Raw genomic sequence first — 23,680 nt, forward strand, 5'->3', positions numbered from 1 at the left:
GCCTGCTGGCAGCCTGAGAAACAGATCAGCACTTCCTGAGCCTTCTCCCAAGGCTTGCTCCATTGATAAATCCAGGTCTATTAATTACAACTAAAAATAGTTTTTCCATATATCCAGTGCCCCAAATTTTACAGCTTTCACCTGAAGGACTGCATCCTAAGCCTCCTAGCTCTGAGAGCAGAAGAGACTAGGCAAACACAAATCTCTCAAGACCACACAAAAAAGCATCAGTTATATATGGGTACACAAGCATTTCCAGGGGGTTCATCTCCCAGGATCAGTGCAGAAAAGGGGCTTTAAAAATGCATCATCTTTACATTGAGCATCCCAACTTCATTGTGAGGGTAGAAAAAACTGGAACATATACCCAACACCCCAGCCTTTCCAACTATACCTAGACAGCCTGGCTTCTAGGGGTACTGGTCTTGGGTAATGATAGGGTCTCGGTACTGGTCTTGGGGTACTGATAGGACATGGCACATTATGATCTCCAGGGGACCACCAAAACCAGAGAGAGCACTTTGGATGAACACAAAGATTTAAGGGGTACCTTAAAATATCTGACTGAATTGATTGATGAGATCCTTCTCCTACACAAGGCAAGTATAGCAAGACTGGGAGTGGCAGTTATCTTATCTAATGTGCAGAAACCAACACAGAAAGTCAAGGAAAATGAAGAAACAAGGACATACATTTCAAACAAAAGAACAAGATAAATCTCCAGAAACCTACCCAAAAATGAAGTGGAAATATGTAATTCATCCAAAAGAAAATTTAAAATAATGGTCATAAAGATGCTCACTAAGGTCAGGAGAGTAATGCAAGAACAAACTGAGAATTCCAACGAAGAGTACGAAAAAGTACCAAACAGAAATCATTGAAACAATATTATAATTGAACTGAAAAATTCAGTAGAAGAGTTGAAAGCAAACTAGATCAAGTAGAAGAAAGGTTCACTGAACCCAAAGACAGGTCACTGGAAATCATCCAATCTGATGAGCAAAAGAAAAAAGAATTTAAAAGAGTGAAGATGAGTTAAGAAACTAATGGGACATCATCAAGCAGAACAAGATATCCATTATCGGTATATAAGATAAAGGGATATCTTTATCTTATAAAGATAAAGGGACAGAACATATTCAAAGAAAAAAGAACAACATGGTCAATCCATTACAGCAGATGTCTACTGAAGCTGATTGGACAAAACAATGAGGATGCTTGCAATTAAGCAGTCAAGATTTGTCAATAGAGACAGGCCAATCCTCTTGCAAGACAAAGCTCAACCACATGTTGCAAAAACAACATAATTCAAACTACAGACGCTGGACTTGGAAACTCTCTGTCATCCACCATATTCATCAGACCTTACACCAACTGACTACCACTTTTTCCAGGCTTTGTACCACTTCTTGCAAGGAAAAATATTCAATTCTCAACAAACTGTGGAAAATGCCTTTGGTGATTTCATGGCCACTCGCTCTCCAGGCTTATTTCCTGCTGGCATAAATAAGCTATTGTTAAGATGGCAAACCTGTGTCAATAGTTTAGGTACATACTTTGATTAATTATACTGCATCTTGTTTGAGATATAATAAGCTACAATTTTGACTCAAAATTGGACAATTCATATTTAATTTCTTAATATATATATGCACCCAACATCAGAGCACCTAAATATATAAAACAAACATTAAGAGATCTGAAGGGAGACATTGACTCCAAGCATAATAATAGTATTGAATTTCAATATCCCACTTCCAACAATAGACAGATCAGACATTAAATCAATAAGGAAACATTGGACATGAACTACACTTTAGACCAAAAGGAACTAACAAATACATACAGAGCATTCCACTCAACAGCAACAGAATGCACATTCTTCTCAAGTGCTCATGGAACACTCTCTAGGATAGATCATATATTAGGCCACAGACAAGCCTTAATGCTTTTAAGAAGATCAAAATAATATCAAGTATCTTTTTGACCACAATAGTATAAAACTAGAAATCAATAACAATATGATTCTGAGAAACTATTGGGTCAAAGAATAAATTAAAAGGGAAATTTAAAAATATCTTGAAACAAATGAAAATGGAAACACAATATACCAAAACTTATGGGATGCAGCAAAAGCAGTTTTAAGAGGGAAATTTATAGTGATAAATGCCTACATAAAAAAGAAAGATCTCAAATAAACAAACTAATGTTACACCTTATGGAATTAGAAAAAGAAGAAGAAACAAAACCCAAAGTTAGCAGAAGGAAGCAAATAACAAAGATTAGAATAGAAATAAATGAAATAGAGACTAGAAAAACAACAGAAAAGATCAATGAAACTAAGAGTTGGTTTTTTGAAAAGCTGAACAAAACTGATAAAGATAGAAGATGGGGGAATGATATCTAGAAGGCATTGAAATAAATAACTACAAACCTAGGATTCCATAGCCATTAAATATATGATTCAGAAATGAAGGTGAAATAAGTATATTTTCAGACAAGCATAAACAGAGAAACTTTACCACTAGCAAAAACTCACTAAAAATATTCTAATGTTATACTTAAGACAATGTAAAAGTGATACCAAATGACAGGCGTGAGAAGCAAGAAAGAATAAAGAGCAAAAAAGCATAAATATGTGGATAACTATAAATATCATTTGTATAAACAATGATAAAATGTTTTATGAGCTTTAAGATATATAGATTTGCTTTTTTTCACAATGGGTTTGCTGTCAGAACACAGGTGTCATGAAAACCACTGCTAAATCTAAGCCAAAATTGGGAAAGGAAAAGATTCACATCAACATCATTGTCATTGGACATGTATATTCCTGTCCAACACTCCTGGCCATCTGATGTATAAATGTATGTTCAACAAAAGAACCATCAAAAAATTTGAGAAAGAGGCAGCTGAGACAGGAAAAGGCTCATTTAAGTATGCCTGGGTTTTGGATAAACTGAAAGCTGAACATGAATATGGTATTATCATTGATATCTCCCTAAAGAAACTTGAGACCAGAAAATACCATGTGATCATCATTGATGTTCCAGTACACACGTGCTCTGTCAAAAACATGGTTAGAGTGATGTCACTAAAATGGCAGAGTAGAAGCAATCTGAAAGTGAAGAGATGGAAAAAGACATTCCATGCAAGTGGAAATCAAAAAAGAACAGGAGTAAGTAGTTATACTTACATCAGATAAAACAGGTTTCAATTCAAAAACTATTAAAAGAGACAAAGGGCCAGGCGTGGTGGCTCATGCCTGTAATCCTAGCACTCTGGGAGGCCGAGGCGGGTGGATTGCTCAAGGTCAGGAGTTCGAAACCAGCCTGAGCAAGAGTGAGACCCCTGTCTCTACTAAAAATAGAAAGAAATTATATGGACAACTAAAAATATAGATATAAAAAAAAAATTAGCCAGGCATAGTGGCACATGCCTGTAGTCCTAGCTACTTGGGAGGCTGAGGCAGGAGGATCGCTTAAGCCCAGGAGTTTGAGGTTACTGTGAGCTAGGCTGACGCCATGGCACTCACTCTAGCCCGGGCAACAGAGCGAGACTCTGTCTCAAAAAAAAAAAAAAAAAAAAAAAAAAAAGAGACAAAGAAGGTCATTATATAATGATAAAGTTATCAATTCAGCAAGAAGATATAACAACCATAATATATATGTACCTAACACTGGAATGCCTATATAAAGCAAATATTAATATACCTAAAGAAAGAGATAGTGATTTATCTCACTTTATTGTTCACAGTCAGTTACAGATTGAACTCCTTGTTCTACTACTTTACCCTCCCCTTTGTTGTAGGATAGAAAATCAACATAAAAATTAGTAGCATTTCTGTACATGAACAAGAAACAATCTTAAAGAAAGATCAAAAAAGTAATTCCATTTACTATAGCTACAATAAAAATAAATGAAATATATAGGACTAAAATTACACAAAGAAGTGAAAGATCTGTACAATGAAAACTATAAAACACTGATGAAAGAAATTGAAGAGAACACAAATAGAATGACCTCCCATGCTCATGGATCAGAATAATTAATATTGTTAAAATAACATACTACCCAAAGCAATCTACAGATTCAATGCTATCCCTATCAAAATACTAATGATATTCTTCACAGAAGTAGAAAAAATAATCCTAAAACATGTATAGAACCACAAAGACCTTGAAAAGCCAAAGCAATCCTGAGCAAAAAGTACAAATCTGGAGGCAGCACACTACCTGACTTCAAAATATACTACAAAGCTATAATAGCCAAAACAGCATGTTGCTGGCATAAAAACAGACACATAAACCAATGGAACAGAATAGAGAAACCAGAAATAAATCCACTCATTTATGGCCAACTCATTTTCAGAAAAGTCACCAAGAACATAAATTGGGGAAAGAACAGTCTCTTTAATAAATAGTGCTGGGGAAACTGGATATCCACATGCAGAAGAATGAAACTAGACCCTAATCTCTCACTGTATGCAAAAATTAAATTAAAATGTATTATAGACTTAAATTTAAGACCTGAAACTATGAAAGTGTTAGAAGAAAACATTGAGGAAATGCTACAGGACATTGGTCTGGGCAAAGGTTTTTTGGATAATACCTCAAAAGTACAGGCAACAAAAGCAAAAAATAGACAAATGGGATTTTATAAAGCTAAAAAACCTTCTGCACAGCAAAGAAAGCAGTCAATGGGAGTGGAGAGACAACCTACAGAATGGGAGAAAATATTTGCAAACTATCTATTCAACAAGGGATTAATAACCAGAATATATAAGTCAGACAAACAACTCAGTAGGAAAAAACCCCAAATAATCCAATTTAAAAATGGGCAAAAGATCTTAATACATATTTCTCAAAAGAATACATACAAACAGCCAACAGGTATATGAAATATGCTTAACATCACTAGTGATCAGGGAAATGCAAATCAAAACAGCAATGATATATCATCTCACCCTTGTTAAAATGGCTATCAAAAAAAAAACAAAACTAACAAATGCTGGTGAGGATGCAGAGAAAAAGTAACTCTTGTCCACTCTTTTTGGGAATATAAATTAGTACAGACATTATGGAAAACAGTGTGGAGATTCCTCAGAAAACTATTAACAAAAATAGAACTACCATATGATCTAGCAATCCCTCTACTGGTTATGTATCCAAAAGAAAGGAAATCAGTATGCTGAAGAGTTATCTGCACCCCCATGTTTATCATGGCACTACTCACAATAGCCAAGATATGGAATCAACCTAAGTTTCCATCAACAGATTAACAGAAAAAGAAATTGTGGTACATATATACAATGGAATATTATTTAGCCATAAAATAATGAAATCCTGTCATTTTCAACAACATGGATGAGCCTGGAGGTCATTATGTTAAGTGAAATAATCCAGGGGCAGAAAGACAAATATCACATATTCTCACTCAATATAGGAGCTAAAAAGTGGATTTCATGGAGGTAGAGATTAGAATGGTAGTTACCAGAGGTAGTGAAGGGTAGGGGGTTAAGGAGGATGAGGAGAATTTGGTTAATGGGCACAAAAGTACAGTGAAGGCCGGGCGTGGTGGCTCACGCCTGTAATCCTAGCACTCTGGGAGGCCGAGGTGGGCGGATCGTTTGAGCTCAGGAGTTCGAGACCAGCCTGAGCAAGAGCGAGACCCCATCTCTACTAAAAATAGAAAGAAATTATATGGACAGCTAAAAATATATATAGAAAAAATTAGCCGGGCATGGTGGTGCATGCCTGTAGTCCCAGCTACTCGGGAGGCTGAGACAGGAGGATCGCTTGAGCTCAGGAGTTTGAGGTTACTGTGAGCTAGGCTGACGCCACGGCACTCACTCTAGCCTGGGCAACAGAGTGAGACTCTGTCTCAAAAAAAAAAAAAAAAAAAAAAAGTACAGTGAAATAGAAAGAATAACTTCTAGTGTTTGATAGCACAGTAGAATGAGTATAGTTCACAATAATTTATTGTATTTTTCAAAATAGCTAGAAGATTGGGAATGTTCCAAATACAAATAGATGACAAATGGTTAGGGTGATGGATATCCCAATTACCCTGATTTGATCATTACACATTGTATGTGTGTATCAAAATATCACATGTACTCTATACATATGTCCAATGATTATGTGTCAATTTTAAAAACGTGAATACAGACACCTCTCAGGCTTACTGTGCTGCCCTGATTTTTGATGGTGGTATTAATAAATTTGAAAGTGGTATCTTCAAGAGTGGGCAGACCTATGAGCATTATAGTGAGTGGGAAACAACTAACTTTGATGTTAACAAAATAAATTCCACTGAGCCACACTATAACCAGCAGAGATATGAAGAAATAGTTAAGGAAGACAGCCTTACATTAAGAAAATTGGCTAGGCCGGGCGCGGTGGCTCACGCCTGTAATCCTAGCACTCTGGGAGGCCGAGGCGGGAGGATTGCTCAAGGTCAGGAGTTCGAGACCAGACTGAGCAAGAGCAAGACTCCGTCTCTACTAAAAATAGAAAGAAATGATTTGGACAGCCAAAAATATATATAGAAAAAAAATTAGCCGGGCATGGTGGCACATGCCTGTAGTTCCAGCTACTCAGGAGGCTGAGGCAGAAGGATTGCTTAAGCCCAGGAGTTTGAGGTTGCTGTGAGCTAGGCTGATGCCATAGCACTCTAGCCCAGGCAACAGAGCAGACTCTGTCTCAAAAAACAAAAAACAAAAAAGAAAAAATAAGAAAATTGGCTACAACCCAGACACGGTAGCATTCATGCCAATTTCTGGTTTGAATGGTGACAACATGCAGGAGTGAAGTGCTAACATGCCTTGGTTCAAGGAATGGAAAGTCACCCATAAAGACAGCAATGCCAGTGGAACCATGCTGCTTGGAGCTCTGGATTGTATCCTGCCACCAACTTGTCCAACTGACAAGCCCTTGCATCTGCCCCTCCAGGATGTCTACAAAATTGGTACTGTTGGTACTGTCCATGAGGGCTGAATAGAGACTTGTATTATCAAAACCAGCATGGTGGTCCCCTTTGTTCCAGGTAACATTACAACTGAATTGCACCATGAAGCTTTGAGTGATGCTCTTCCTGGGAACAACACAGCGTTCAGTGTCAAGAATGTGTCTGTCAAAGATGTTCATAGTGACAACATGGCCTGTGACAGCAAAAATAACTCACCAATGGGAGCAGCTGGCTTCATTGCTCAGGTGATTATCTTCAACCATCCAGGACAAGCCAGTGCTGGTTATGCCCCTGTACCGGATTGACACACAGCTCACAGTGCTTGCAAGTTTGCTGAGCTGAAGAATATTGATTGCCTTCTAGTAAGAAGGTGGATTGTGATTTTTATTTTTATGGTTTCTTTCTAATTTGGTCTTGAGGTTTCTCTCTTGAGAGTGGTCATAAGTCAAGATGGCCACTTTCTAGGAGAGCCATGACCAGAGAAAAGTTAGTTTGAGTGTGTTGGTTAGGTGAGTCACAACGAGAAGTGAAAGTAAATGCATAATGGAATAAAATAGTAACAAGTATCTAGAAATAAGTATAACTAATTTTTTTCAAGATCTCTATGAGAAAAAACTATGAAAATGTGATGTACATAGATTAGAAAACACAATATTTGAAAATGTAGATTATTCTTACACGGATCTGTAGATTCAGTATAACATAAATGAAAATCCCCAAAAGTCTTTTCTTATGTAGAACTTAACAAGCTGGTTCTGAAATTAATATGAAAATGCAAAGGTCCAAGAGTAGCCAAGACCCTCTTGAAGAAGAAGAACAAAATGAGATGAATTTCTGTATAACATATTGAGACTTATTTTAAAGCTATAGTCATTAAAAGTGTGATAATTGGTATAGAGATAAATAGGTAAATGAAACAGAGTAGAAAATCTAAAGCTAGATTCATACATATATAAACACTTGATTTATGACAAAGGTATCACAGAAGGGCTGTCTTCAATAAAAAAAAATTGGGAAATTTTTGTATCCATATGGACAAAGCATTAAATTGGATCTCTAACTCACACCATACACACAAATCCACTCACATTGGGCTACAAGTCTAAATATGAAAGATAAAACCACAAATATCTTAGAAAAATGGAAGAATATTTTAAGATCTGCAGGGTAAGGAAAGAAAGAGATTTGACATCAAGACACAAAAATCACTAGCCATGAAAGATTTTGGGACAAATTCCACTACATTAAAATTATGAAAGTTTATGCTCATCAAAGATAACATAGAGAGCATGAAAAGATTAGCCACAAAATTGGAGATGTCCATAATACATAGCACAAAGGACCTATATCAAGACATTGCAGAGTAATCCTTTGAATCAATAAGAAAAAAGCAGATTCTCCAACAGAAAAATTGGCAAAAATAACTTGGACAGGTGTTCCACAAAAGAGGAAATCCAAATGGCTACTACTCACAAGAAAAAAATGCTCAACCGTATTAATCAGGGAAACGCAAAATATGACCACAGTGAGACACTGCTATGCAACCACCAGAATGTCCAAAAATGTAAAAATACAGTCAGTACCACGTTTGTGAGGATTTGGGGAAAATGAATTTCATACATTGTTGATGTAAATGGAAAATGGTGTAGCTACTTTGGAAAACAGTGTAGCAGTACCCACCAAAGCTGAATATATGTATACCCAGCAATTCCACTCCTAGATATGTGCTCAACAGAAACGCATGTATGTGTTCACCAAAAGATATGCAGACTAGAAGGTTCTATCAGGCCTATTGGTGAGTACCAAAAATTAGAACTAAAATGTTCATGATTGGGGTATATTCATATAATGGAATACTATATACAACAATGGGAATGAACAAGCTATAGCTACACAAAACAATGTAGATGAATCTCACAACCATAATGTTGAGTGAAAGAAGTAAGAAACAAAAGAAGTATACAATGTTTCCAATTACATAGTTCAAAACCAGGCAAAACTAGACTATATTTTTAAGGATGTGTACATAAGTGGTAAAATTATGAATAAAAGCCAAGAAATGATTATCATAAACATCAGAATCATGGTTACCTTTAGTGGGGAGGGAGAGAGTGTGATTGAAAAGGGACATACAGTGAATCTTGTGGGTTGCTGGCAATGTTCTTGATCTGGGTGATGGTTGCATTTTTGTACCAAAGGCATTTATGTTTTATGCACTTTATTATATATGTTTTAGTTCACAATTTTAAAAGGTTTTTAGAAAGTAAAGAAAAGAGCTCCAAGGACTGGACCCTGGGGCTATCTTATATTTGGAGTATGTTTATACATTCTACATTGATTCAACATTCAACAAATATTTTTTGAGCACCTACTTTGTGGTCAGGCACCATTCCAGCTGCTTAGAAATACAGCACTGGACAAAACAGACAAAACTCCTGCTTTCACGGAACTTACATAGTAGTGAAGCCTGGGACAGAGTATTTCAAGGAGGATGTAGTGGTTAACTATGCAAAATGCTTCTTAGGATGGCCAGTAAAATGAGAACATAAGAAATTGACTTTGGTAAGTGAGTCACATGACTTGGATACCATCTAAATATAGATTATCTTCCTCTAGACCTCTTTTGTGAACTCCTGACCTCTGTGTATTTGCCAATTTAATTCACATAGATGTCCCATATGTCTAAAAGCATATACCCCAACCTACTCCTTCTCTAGGGTTCTCCATTTCAGTGAATTGCATCATCATCCACCCATTTGCCCAAATCAGAAACCTGAAAGTTATCTTTAATCCCTCTTTCTCTCCTCCCTGCCCCATTACACTTACAATCCATCATTAATTCTACTAAATGTTTCTCAAATACAGGAAAGGCAAGGATGTGAGGCATTTCTACCCACTTGGTCCAACAGGATACTGCTTTTCTTCTGCTTTTTTTTCCTCCAGGGCTCAAAGTGGCAGGGTCCCTCAGTTCAAGAAGGTGGTTTTCCAGGAATTCACTGATGGCTCCTTTACTAAGCCCTTGTACCGTGGAGAACTAAATGAACACTTAGGACTCTTGGGGCCATATATAAGAGCAGAAGTTGAAGACAATATCATGGTGAGTTAAGGACAGTGGAATTACAAGGAAATTACTCATATATTTATTTTGTTTCTGATTATAAAATAATGTATGCTCACCTTTGGAAATATTTAAAGTATAGAAAAATAAAGAAGTTGAAAGATAATCCCATAATTATCATTTTAGTATGTATTCTTAACTTTCTCCTATGTGTTTTTCTCTTTATATATTCAAAATTATGCCATATATAATTCTGCTTCTTGTTTTCTAACTCAATATCATGTCACAAACATTTCTTATGTCATTAAAAACCCTTCCTAAGTATCTTTTTAAATGACTGCATAATAGCCTATTTATATGAACTTATTTATGGAACCACAGTTTACTTAACCATTTACACTAAACAACATTTTAGATGGTTTCTTTTTTTCACTATATAAATAATGCTGTAATCACAACTCTTTTCCTGTGATAAAATTTTAGAAGTGCAATGTACATGAACATTTTAAGACTTTCTCTTATGCATTATCTGTTAATGTCCTTTGCACATTTGTCTTTTGGTGAGGGGGTGCTTTTCTTATTAATTATATCACCTTGTATATTAGATATTAACCATTGATCATTTTAGTGAAAGGTATTTTTTTCAAATTTGTTGTCTCTTAATTTTATATATAATGGTTTGTGAAATAAAACAGGTTTGAATTTTTAGGTAGCAACCCATCAGTCTTTCCTTTTTGACACTTTTATTGCTTTTATGTTTATAAAATTCCCTCCGTATCCAGAGATTATTTTTTAAATCACCTATACTTTATTCAACTTTCTTTTACAGTTTAATTTTTTACATTTGACTTTTTAATCCATCAGTAATTCTTATAGACTAAAAGTAAGTTATTTTGATGCATTGTGTGAGCCAAAGATCGAAGTAGTTTTATTTTTTCCAAAAATACCTATCTATTGTCCCAATTGTTTATATAAAGAATATAGAAAGATCTAAAATTATGAAATTGTGGGTGAATTTTTCCACCTTGAATTTTATTTTACTTTCCATATGTTCCTTGATAAATGTGTATTTTTTTAAATCTGAAAAACAAGTATTTTTTAAAGATAATATGTATTCATCCTGGAATTTGTCACAAAAACCATTAAGTATCAACTCCTGGGGTTATGGTCTCTTATAAACTCTGTGGTGACATTTTCTCTTTTACTTTAGAATTGTTTTTAAGTGATTAGGAATTTTCTCCTTTGCAACCTTGAGTTCATGCCTTAAATTTAGAATAGAAAAATTCCTCACAATTTCCTCCATATGTCTTAAGTGTGGGTTCTAACATCCATCCTCTGTAACACTTACTCCCGAGTATTAAAAACTTGGATAAAGACCAAAAGATGAGCACCCCTGTTAGGGATGTAAACCCTAAGCTAAGGACTTTCAGATCCTAAAAGATGATTCTTGTTTTGTTTTTTATTTTTTTCTCTGCAGGTAACTTTCAAAAATCAGGCCTCCCGTGCCTATTCCTTCTATTCTAGCCTTATTTCCTATGAGGAAGATCAGAGACAAGGAACAGAACCTCGAAAAAACTTTGCCAAGCCTAATGAAACCAAAACTTACTTTTGGAAAGTGCAACATCATATGGCACCCACTGATGATGAGTTTGACTGCAAAGCCTGGGCTTATTTTTCTGATGTTGATCTGGTAAGCAGGTCTCTATTGTGCTGGCTACTTTCTGGTTTAAAATACGTGATCTTTGTGTTGTTTGCTACTACTTTTGGTATTTATCCTATGCACAATGAGAATCTTTAAATAAGGGAGGTGATATCATATTTGTATTTTAGAAATACTACTCTGGAATCTACTGAAAAGGATACACTGTACTGTGGGAAGATGGGGGACACGTTGCAGTGGCATGAAAATTCATGAGAAATCCACTCTTGTTCATAGATGAGAGAGCTTATACTCACAGGATTCATGTCTTCTCTCCATAGGAAAAAGATATGCACTCAGGCTTGATTGGACCCCTTCTAATCTGCCACACTAACACACTGAACCCTGCCCACGGGAGACAAGTGACAGTACAGGAATTTGCTCTGTTTTTCACTATCTTTGATGAGACCAAGAGCTGGTACTTCACAGAAAACATCGAAAGGAACTGCAGGGCTCCTTGCAATATGGAGGACCCCACTTTTAAAGAGAATTATCGCTTCCATGGTAATATATCCCATACTCAAATATCACTCACTGTGAAATGCAGCATGCACGTTGACAAATGAGCCTTGAACCAGAGGCTGGAACATTGTATTAATTTAGTTTATATGTGTGGGAGTAGAATCTTCATAAGTATCAGTATTTTTGGTGGAGTGAAGGGAAAGAAACTTGTACAGTAGATTTTAACAGCCTTCTCTGTGTTCTCCTTCTCTAGCAATCAATGGCTATGTGATGGATACGCTACCAGGCTTAGTAATGGCTCAGGATCAAAGGATCCGATGGTATCTGCTCAGCATGGGTAGCAATGAAAACATCCATTCTATTCATTTTAGTGGACATGTGTTTACTGTACGGAAAAAAGAGGAGTATAAAATGGCAGCGTACAACCTCTATCCAGGTATGAGCTAGTTTGTGCTCTTTCTTCTACCTACCGTAATTATTGAGCACTTACTTTAAATGATCTAGACAGTAGGGATACGGTGAACAAAGCAGACAAGCTCCTTGCTCTCAGATAACTTACTTTTTCAAACCTACAGAGAGATAAATAAATTAGCAAATGAACAAGATCATTTCAGATACAGAAAAATTGCTATAAAGGAAGTAGAACAGAATAGATAATGTCACAGCAATTTCCTAGGAAAAAGGAACTTATTCCTTTTTCATTTACCATCTTAAATCCCACAGGGAACCAATAGTTATCCAAAAAGTGATTTGTTTATGTATGTAACCAGTATATTGATTAAGTACTACTGACAACATTGATCAAAACATAATTTTATTTTGGTTCTCCACTGTCCCTTTAAAACAGGTTTCATAGTGGGGGTAAACTTCCCCTATTTCTTCCTAAAAATTCTGATAAGCCCTATAATTTTTCTGTTCACTCTTAAGGAATAAACAGACCTGCAGTCACTTTGTATCACAAATACAGTTCAAGTCAAATTACAATGTCCATTCCAAGATATTAATCAAAATTTTGGACTTGATTTAACGTCAATCTCCCCTCCCCCAATTTGAGCCTGCATCAGGCTGAAAGTCTGCGTGGGGAAAGGGAGACATGGTTGAATTTCTCTATCTCGTACTTATCATGCTTCCCCACAAGCCCTTGGGAGCTGCTATTTTAAACTCCAGCATAGATAGGTTAAAGGGAAGGGGATAGAACGTTCTTAACTACTTACAACCGGGACCATTATTGTAAAGCAGCCTCACACTGTCAGCGCTTGGCAGATACTTAAAGCTGACTCTTTCTCTTGCAGGGCACTTACAAGGGACACTTTAAAGACTCCCTTAAAGAATCCCCTTGACTTGATTGGTTCCACCTTTATTCTGGGTGGTCACTTGTGACACATTTCTCAGCCCCTCGGCATCCACATCCAGCTTCTTGCTGCTGGGGAAACTTTACTCCTCTCGACAGCCCTAGTTGACTGGATCCAATAGGACCTAACCCTGACTTCTGCTCTCCCGCAGAGCTCACACATGGTCAATGAGAAATACACTTTTTGCTCTGAAAACCCTGGGAGTGCAGGCCCATCCTAACGCAGCTTTGTCCTGTTCACACCAACAAAGCATTCACTCTGTCTCTCATTTCCTGGGCGGATGATCAGAACTCAACCTCCAGTGCCTCCAGCTGTAGGGGCCACACAGCAAGAACTTTGGGTCTGAGGGGTCCAAGAGTGGTGGAACTGAATTTGGCAGATCTCCTTTGATAGTCTACAATAGGCCAATGTATCTCATGCTCATTTTTTTAGTGAAAAGAAATAACTTTTTTCCTTTTGGTTTTGATAAGGTGTTTTTGAGACAGTGGAAATGCTACCATCCAAAGCTGGTATTTGGCGGGTAGAATGCCTTATTGGCGAGCACCTAAATGCTGGGATGAGCACCCTTTTTCTGGTGTACAACAAGCGTGAGTAGCACTGTGGGCAGAGGCTCCCTGCCTACCCAGCCTACCTCTATAGAGCCTTCCTTCTTCCTGGAATGGTTGCCTGTGTCAGGAAATAAATACAAGCTCACATATTATCAAATTTAAAATTAATGTTGCTGGTAGAAATCATCAGAGTTCTCAGAGAAGAGCAGATATGCTTGAAGCTTTGAAAAAAAAAAAAAAACAACTCCTCATTGTCACAACTTGATGAAGTGCCAAGATTTCCAATAGCAGATTTGGGAGCTTAATTTTCATTTGATTACCAGAGATAACTTACATATATCACTTAGAAGAGTTTGGGAATTTAACTCTAAACAAATAAGAGAACCACTGGTATATTTGGAAACTGAGGAAACTAGGTATGGACCCTAGTTTCCTCAGCTGCAAAATATGAATCATTCTAGCACCTGTTAGGATGAATTAAATGAGATAATACAATAAAACATTTAGGACAGTTCTTGGCACATAATAAATACTATAAAATATTAGCATTTGTTGATGTTCTCCCATTTTCATTGACTTACATTTGAGAAGCTGAAATGTGTGCACTTCTAGCTACTGTGTTTCCCCCTGTTTGATTTCAGAGTGTCAGACTCCACTGGGAATGGCTTCTGGACACATTAGAGATTTTCAGATTACAGCTTCAGGACAATATGGTAAATACTATTATTTTTTTCTCCAAGAATCTGAGCTGGTTATATCTTTTTTTATTTCTGTTGGAGAGTTTCAGATAACCAACCCTTCTCCATGCTTCTATTAGTGCTATTCCATAGGTGTCTCCTGAATCCATCTCCTCTTCTCCGTTTCCTACTGTGACCATTCTAATTCAGGCCACTATCATTTCTCACCTGGGCAATGACACTGCCTCCTTAAATATTCTTCCTACCTTTTGTATTGCTGCTCCCCTTGAGTCTGATCTAGAGAGTTCTCAAATGCTGTTTTAGAGCAAGGGTCGACAAACTACTGCCCACAGGCCAAATGCAGCCCACCATCTGTTTTTGTATGGCATGCAAGCTAAGAATAGATTTTCTGCTTTTAAATAATTGAAAAAATAAGAAGAAAAATTCATGACATGTGAGAATTACAAAATTCAAATTTCAGCATCCGTAATAGTCTTATGTTGGAACACAGCCATGCCTATGCATTTACATATCATCTATGGCTACAGCAGCAGTTGTGTATTTGCAACAGAGACCATGTAATCTGCAAAGCCTAAATTATTAAGTATCTGGCCCTTTATAGAAAAAAGTTTGCCAACCCTTATTTTCAAGGGGAAAAAATCCCCTTGAAAAAGAAGCTGGAGAGTTGTATAGCAAAATAGTAATATTTTTCACAGGGTGGAAGGATTATGTTTTTAATTTCTTTTATATTTACTTTTATTTTCATTTACCATATTCTGATTTTCTACAATGAGCATACATTGTATAATAAAGCAAGAATATTATTTGGTAATTCTGGTAACAAATTCTAGTATCAGCTAATTAGAGGTGCTAACAATCAAGAAAAGTATTAAATTTTTTTAGAAAATAGAATGGACAAGGACAAGCACAATCTCTACATAGCAATCAATACTGCTATAAAGTCTTTATGCTTTTCTCTATCTTCTCCACAGCTAGGATTAACCTTTCTCAAGAGAATAATTTTATTCCCAAGTGTCTAGGACCAACCCAGCTGAATTTAATCTCTCTTCCCTTTCTTGGGCAAAGGACAGTGGGCCCCAAAGCTGGCCAGACTTCATTATTCTGGATCGATCAATGCCTGGAGCACCAAGGAGCCCTTTTCCTGGATCAAGGTTAGAAAATTTCATCAATTAGAACATCTGAATACTTCCTATAATATTGAAGTCATCATCTCTCAAGCCTGTGTGTGCTATCATTACATGCTTCCAACTGCCTAGGTGTCTTTGAGTCCTCCAGTGCCCTTTATGTTAATATAAAAACAAATGGTTCAATCCCCCATCCCACAACCAAAGAAAATGTAATTTCTAAAACTCAATCTGTCTTCCTTCTTGAATTCTACACCTCTGAGTTATAGGAAACATCTACTTAGTTCAGTCTAGTAAACTAAGTTGGAATCAATAACCAAAATAGTGTTTTTAAGTTGGTTAACTCAATTTCTTTTAAAGGACTCAGTCTTTCAGATTTTTCTCACCTTCCCATTTCCCCTAGAGCAGAGCTGTCCAATAGAAATATGTGAGCCACAAATGCAAACCTCATGTGCAATTTTACATTTTCTAGTAGCTAATTTTTTTTTTTTTGAGACAGAGTCTCACTCTGTTGCCCAGGCTAGAGTGCCGTGGTGTCAGCCTCGCTCACAGCAACCTCAAACTCCTGGGCTCAAGTGATCCTACTGCCTCAGCCTCCCGAGTAGCTGGGACTACAGGCATGTGCCACCATGCCCGGCTAATTTTTTTCTATATATTTTTGGCTGTCCAGATAATTTCTTTCTATTTTTAGTAGAGACGGGGTCTCACTCTTGCTCAGGCTGCTCTCGAACTCCTGAGCTCAAACGATCCACCCGCCTCAGCCTCCCAGAGGGCTAGGATTACAGGCGTGAGCCACCGCGCCCGGCCTAGTAGCCAATTTTTAAGACATGTGAAATTCATTTTAATAATACATTTTATTTAACTCAACATATCTGAAAATATGGAACAATGGAGGAAACTCTTTTGCTTCCAGCTTTTCTCTCAACCTATCTAACGGGCCTCCCAACCCTGGTACTCGAAGCCTGGAGAGGGACTAATGTACACACGTTTGACCACCTACTTCCCCCACCTCCAGCCTCTTCTTGTAGTGTACCAGTCTTCTTCTTCCTCTTCCTAGTTGGCTGAGGACATTCCCTATATGTTTTCCTTTTTTGCAAGACTGCATCTGCTCTTATATATTATTTGAGGCTAAAATAGTAAATAGGGACCAGGGAAAAATAAACTGGCTTACCAGTAAGCAGACACCAAGAGCATGTCTGTTAATGCCACAGCAACTCATCTTTTTGTTATTGTTTTGTAGACACTGCCAATTTTGACTCAATTCGAGCTGCTATTAACTAATCTTTAAGTATTTTTTTGTTTGTGCTTCTACCAAACCACATGTTCTTCATCTTGAATTTCTATGGTTATCATTTACAACCTTCCATGTATCTCTATATAGTGGACATTTTTTTATCTAGTTGGATGCTTTGAATCTGTTATATTCTTATTTCTGTTTGGGGAATCATATCTTCCTCACTGGATACAATCTGATGAGACAAGTAAACAGAGTGTCTTATCCGTGCCTAGCCAAAGAACCCTGAGTGATACAGCCTGTTAAGTTTCACCTTATTAGATTTGGCCCATTGTCTCAGCTTGCCAAGCTTTAGTCTCCCAAAGTATTTCCTAGTCTTCCAAGTTTCACATCATTTACTGATTTGATCAGTAAACTTGTTAATATTCCAGCAAAGTCGTGATCAAAATATTGAAGTAGACAGGGTTTCCTTAGTATGTGCTCAACACAAATCAAGCCACTAAATCCTTATCACAACCTTATGAGGCAGATGTTACTATCATTCTCATTTCAGATAAGGAAACTGAAAAATAGAGAAGTTAGATATTGTGCCCCAGGTACCACAGCCAATAAGCGGCTGAGCCAAAATTCAAACCCTGATTGTTGGATAGTTGCACCCCAGAGCCCTAATTTATAATAGTTATAGTATCCTGTTTCTAGAATGCTCCCTTTAAGTTGATAATCATCTATTAACTATTACTGTTTGTTTATGGTAATTAAACCTGTTACAAATACACCTAATTGTATTATCATCCAACCAGTATTAAAGCACCTCATCCTCAAGGTGGTTTTTGCCATCTTTCCTACTGAGGTCCAGCTAGACATTTTCTTGATCTAGTAACTGTATTATTTATTTATGTATTTATTTATTTTTTGAGACGGAGTCTTGCTTTGTCACCTGGGCTAGAGTGCCATGGCATGAGCCTAGCTCACTGCAGTATCCAACTCTTGGGCTCAAGCCATCCTTCTGCCTCAGCCTCCCGAGTAGCTGGGGCTACAGGCACATGGCACCATGCCTCATTAATTTTTCTATTTTTAGTAGGGACAGAGTATCGCTCTTACTCAGGCTGGTCTTGAACCCCTGAACTCGAGCGATCCTCCTGCCTCAGCTTCCTAGAGTGCTAGGATTACAGGCATGAGCCACCGTGCCCAGCCTTGATATGGTAACTTTACAAAATAAAGAAATGGTTTCAGGGAGGCAGCAAGCATGGAGATGGAGTTGATAGGGGCGCTAACAAGGAAGGGAGTTGGGGTAGGCATCTATTCTGAAGAGTGTACAACAGCCTGGCCCCCAGGCACAAGAGCTCTGGGCTGGTTGAGGGGCACTGGGTGACCAAGACCAGGCATACCGCGGCGGGCAGTTGGTAGGCCCCATGGAGATATGCAGCTGCAATGTTTGTACTTTCATACCACGAAACTCATTATTACCTTGCTCACTTCCTAGTAGAGGGATATGTCTTGCAGTTACATTGAAATTCCTGGCTGGATACATAAGTGAAGCTATTGAATCTATAATTTCCAAACTGCTCCCAGGGGCCAATTATAATGTACAAGAGGCACAAGAAGATGAAGTAGATAAGCTTGGCACTTTGCCAAGCATTCATCAGTTACAAAATGTAAATTGGCCTGGCAAGTCTTTATTAAAACTGCTAGAAGACACAATAATCAGTGGTACAATAAAGAACTCTTATACTCTAGCTGCATAAAGAAACAATACAAGTCAATTAAATAAAAATCATGATTTCTGCACCTGGTGCTTTCAGTTATTTATACAACTCCAAGATGAAAAATAAACTGCCTTCAATTGGGAATACCATCTAATCTGGGAAAGGACAATGCTGTAGCTTCTGAAAACCTTGACACACTCTGTCCTGTTACACGGCTTCTTTTCTCCTGCACCTATCACTACTTGATGCTATAAACAAATAAAAACATATAAACGATATAGAGTCTGTTTCTCCTACTCAAATGTAAATTCCATGAGGGCAGGGTTCTATCTCTTGTTTACTACTCTATTCCCAGTACCTAAAACAGTGCTTGGCACATAGCAAGTGCTAAAAAATATTCTTTGAATGAGTGTATGCATGGAACTTACAGTCAACTGAAGGAGACCGTTATTAAGCACAAGAGTCATGACTAGTCCAATCTGGACATGCCAGGCTTCTGTAAGGACATGTTAAGTTTGTCTTGCTTGTTAGAGCAGAAACTGATACCTCTTGTAATGCTGCATGGTCCATGACCTCTTCTTTGAGAACCAACCATTCCTTACCACTCTGCCATATTCACTCATTCATTCCAAAGCATTTGCTATGCATCAGTATTATACCAGATACCATGTTAGGTGCTGGGGCTAGAGAGAATATAAAAACTAACATTTATTGAGTGTCCAGTATATGCTAGGCACTGAACTCAGCACATTGCATGTATTAATTCTTTGATCTTTACGGTAACCCTTGGAGACAAACACTAATATTATCTCCACTTTACTGATAAACAAATTGAGACACAGAAATGTTAGGTAACTCAGGCCGGGCGCGGTGGCTCACGCCTGTAATCCTAGCACTCTGGGAGGCCGAGGTGGGCGGATCGTTTGAGCTCAGGAGTTCGAGACCAGCCTGAGCAAGAGCGAGACCCCATCTCTACTAAAAATAGAAAGAAATTATATGGACAGCTAAAAAATATATATATATAGAAAAAAATAGCCGGGCATGGTGGGGCATGCCTGTAGTCCCAGCTACTCAGGAGGCTGAGACAGTAGGATCGCTTGAGCTCAGGAGTTTGAGGTTGCTGTGAGCTAGGCTGATGCCACGGCACTCTAGCCTGGGCAACAGAGTGAGACTCTGTCTAAAAAAAAAAAAAAGAAATGTTAGGTAACTCAAACAGGTTTACTGCCCTAAGGATCTGGGTCTAATAAGGAAGGCAGAAAAGCAAAGCAGCCTTTATAATATGGTGCAATAATTTGCTATAATGAAGTCATATATAAAGTGAAGTGGAAGCATAGAAGAAGCAGCACTAAATTTGTCTGGGTGAATCAGAGAAATCTAACCAGGAGAAATAGTTTCTGAAGAACGCTTCAAGGAGGCATAGCAGTTGATCATTGATAGTGATGTTGGGATGGGGCTGGTCTGGGGAGTGGGAAGGAAATTGGCTTTGGCTAGGCTGAGGCTGAGTGTGGGCAAAGCATTAGATTATGTGGGTCCACCTAGGCAGCATAAAGGCTGTGTATGCAGAGGCACTGGGGGCTCAATGATTTGGAAATAGTCTAGTTTGCCAGAAAGCAGGCTGAGAACTCAATAAGCACTTTCCTACTCATTCCCACTGTTTATCCCACAGTTTCACACACATCCAAATTCCAACATTGGTGTCTGCTTCACCTGCACATCTAAGGTAATGCTGGGCACATCTGTACCAATGTAGATTCTTCCTAAGCCAATAATTAATTTCAGGAGGTAGTACACACATTTAAAAACAAGTTAAAGTGTTGTTTTAATTGGTAGGTGGATCTGTTGGCACCAATGATTATTCACGGCATCAAGACCCAGGGTGCCCGTCAGAAGCTCTCCAGCCTCTACATCTCTCAGTTTATCATCATGTATAGTCTTGATGGGAAGAAGTGGCAAACTTATCGAGGAAATTCCACTGGGACGTTAATGGTATGTAATTAGTCCTTTCCATAGATTGCACGAATTCTTCTTTAAAGAGCTCTTGACAGATTTCAGATATTGGACAAACGCTCCTAGCTTCTGCAAACTTAACTCCAAAAAAGAATTTTTCACCTTTGGGCATTAGGAGTGATTGTGGAAATATAAACAAAAATGTAGTAGTGTCAAGGTTCTCATAGATGCTAGAAATGAAAAGATGCTCTATTGACAGAAATATGTGATTCAGAACTGAGTGCATTGATAAGATTGTGAGTTTGCTTATGGATATCCTAGCTTTGAGGTGATGATAGGGCAATCAGGTTGAGATGACCAGTGGGGAGTAGGTGAAATACTTGAGTTTAGGGGGTAATACCATGAATGGAGAAAAAAAAATTGTGTCTTCCACATGAAAGGATGGGTGAAACCTTGAAAATCGATGAATTTTTAAGGATGGGTTCATGACCTTTATTTAAACAGGTTTAAAACCTTAGCATTTTTGCCTACTCTTCCCTCATTTTTATTCCCCCTGATGAATCTGAATCTGGTCAATTCTCCGTTTGCCTGTCACATCACTTCCTTATTTCCACTTATACTGCTCTTACCAAGGGCCCATCACCTCACACTTGATCTATTATGTTACACTTCTAACTAGTCTTCCCTTGTTTCTAGTCTCCAATAAAAGCTGCACATCATTTTCAGGATAATCATCTTATCAATCCCCTGCCTAAAAGCTCTCAATGTCTTCTTCTTGTCTTCAGAATAAAGTTCAAAGTCCACAGATGGGCCTGCACAAGATAACTTTTGTTTGCCCCCTTACATCCATTTTCCTGCCTCTCTGCCCTGCTTCTTGTTCTGTGATGCAAGCCTGTATAGACTACAACAGCCTACCTTGTCCTCTAGCCTTTGGTTGCGTTTCACCAACAGGGAGCACTGGCAAAAGAGTAGAGGAAAGAAGGAGAGTAAGATTGGCACGTTTATCATCCTGACTTCCTCCTTGTGACTGTATCTGTCCACTGAAGGTCACTGCTCCCCTCAGAGTGGCTTTCCCTACCTGTACCAGTTACTATTGCTGTGCACCAAACCACTCCAAAATTTGGTGTCATAAGAACAAACATTTTGTTTTGTTCATGGATTCTGTAGGTCAGGACTCTGGACAGGGCACAGTGGGGCTGGGCAGTGTCTGCTCCACATCTGGGGCCTCAGCCAAGAATATTTAACAGCTTGGTACCGGAATCATGTGGAAGTATCTTTATTTGCATTTCTGGTGGCTGGTAATGGCTTTCAGCTAGGACAGAATCTGCAGTTGTTGACTGAAGTAACTTTACCTGGCTTTTCCCTGAGGCCTGGGCTTTCTCACAGCATGTCAGTATCAAGGTAGTCGGACTTCTTACATGTCATCTTAGGGCCTCCAAGTTAAGTTTTCCAGCTAACAAGGTGGAGACTACATCAGCTTTTCTGACCTAGTCTTCTATGTTATGCAGCATCACTTTCAATACATCCTGTGGGTTAGAATCAAATCACACATCCACCCACATTCAAGGGGAAGGGAAACAGACCCTAATTCTCAACGGGAGGAATGTCAAAGAATTTGTGGTCTTTCTTTAAGCCACTAAAACAATCTACCCAATTCTCTCCTTACCCTTTCAGGTCTAGAGATGGTAATACCCTGTCCCCCCACCTTCCGAACTAGTACCTTTATTAAATCTTCCTCAAATTATCCTCATTTGTGTGTTCCATGTTCTTTGTGGGAACCATATTTCATACAGTAATTGGTGCTGACAGTACCTGGTAAACAGGAAATAGCAATCACCCTAAATGTTTTTGTGATTGAGATACATACACACATATACACAACCGCACCAACCAATAAGCCTATCTCGTTCCTGACTTTAATGGGAATGTATGCCATGTTCACTATTTCGTATATTGTTCACCCAGTTTCAAACAAATACTTTAAAATCATGGTTAAAAAGTTTCCTTCTATTCCTACTTTATTTGGAATGGCAGCTGAATTTTGTCAAATGTTTTTCTGGCATCTTTGACATGATCACATTTCCTCTCCTTCCTGTTATCAAGTTACTCTTAACATTCAATAGTGTGCTGGCAAGTGATAACCAACTCAGGGGCAAAGTGACGAGAGGCTAGGGAGAAAAGCCCTTGGTTTGTAGAATTTGCCGATTTCCATGATATAAATACTACTCCCATCATGCCTGACTTCAAGCTATAGATGTGATGTCATTGAATGCAGAGCTGGGAAGAGATGTATACGATTGGCTGTCACAAGCCAGTGCAAGAGGGCTTCAGTACACAACTGTGCTAACGCCTAGGAAAACTTTGCTCAGTCATACTGTATAATCATTTAAAACTTAGCTGGATCCAATTTGCCAACATTTTAATTTTAGAACTTCTCTATATTTACAAATAAAATTGGTTTACCTTTGCCAGGGGCTCTACTTATCAGGATTTGGCATGAGAGTTACATTAAACTTGAAAATAAATTGGAAAAGCTTCCATTTTTTCCCATGAAACTATTGTTCTAGAATAGTTTAATTAATGTAGGCATTTTGTAGATGAAAAAGCCACTTGAGCATTGTTCCTTATTTAGAGACAGATACTTGACTGCCTTTTCCAATCCTTTTATGGTTATTGATACTCTCATTTGTGTTGCCTTGAGTAAACTGCTGTAAATGTGTAGAGTCTTATCTCCCTTCCCGTGCCACATATCTGTATCTGTAAACACATATATATGTCTTTCTCCCTCTTTATCAGAGTTGGCAAGTGGTTGCCTATTCTATTAGTTTCTCAAAGAATCAACTCTTGGTTTTAAAATCAAACATGGTTTTGAAAGAGCTGTTT

The 23,680-nt window shown here is 38.0% G+C and overlaps 1 protein-coding gene and 1 pseudogene across 5 annotated transcripts in view; both read left to right on the forward strand.

The window, feature by feature from the left end:
* Positions 1–23,680, forward strand: part of F8 (coagulation factor VIII) — a 131,666-nt gene that overhangs the window by 78,535 nt on the left and 29,451 nt on the right. For 3 of the 5 annotated variants that reach the window (XM_069463242.1, XM_069463245.1, XM_069463244.1), the window contains 8 exons: positions 9,913–10,066; positions 11,505–11,717; positions 12,008–12,230; positions 12,442–12,624; positions 14,011–14,127; positions 14,730–14,801; positions 15,852–15,937; positions 20,681–20,836. In XM_069463242.1, coding sequence (XP_069319343.1) covers positions 9,913–10,066; positions 11,505–11,717; positions 12,008–12,230; positions 12,442–12,624; positions 14,011–14,127; positions 14,730–14,801; positions 15,852–15,937; positions 20,681–20,836 — 1,204 coding nt within the window. Of the gene's footprint in view, positions 1–9,912; positions 10,067–11,504; positions 11,718–12,007; positions 12,231–12,441; positions 12,625–14,010; positions 14,128–14,729; positions 14,802–15,851; positions 15,938–20,680; positions 20,837–23,680 lie in introns of those variants that run through there. The other 2 variants (XM_069463243.1, XM_069463246.1) reach the window with 2 other exon arrangements.
* On the forward strand, positions 2,751–7,376 carry LOC138378340 (elongation factor 1-alpha 1-like; annotated as a pseudogene).

Source organism: Eulemur rufifrons, chromosome 30, assembly GCF_041146395.1.
Source record: "Eulemur rufifrons isolate Redbay chromosome 30, OSU_ERuf_1, whole genome shotgun sequence".
NCBI lineage: Eukaryota > Metazoa > Chordata > Mammalia > Primates > Lemuridae > Eulemur > Eulemur rufifrons.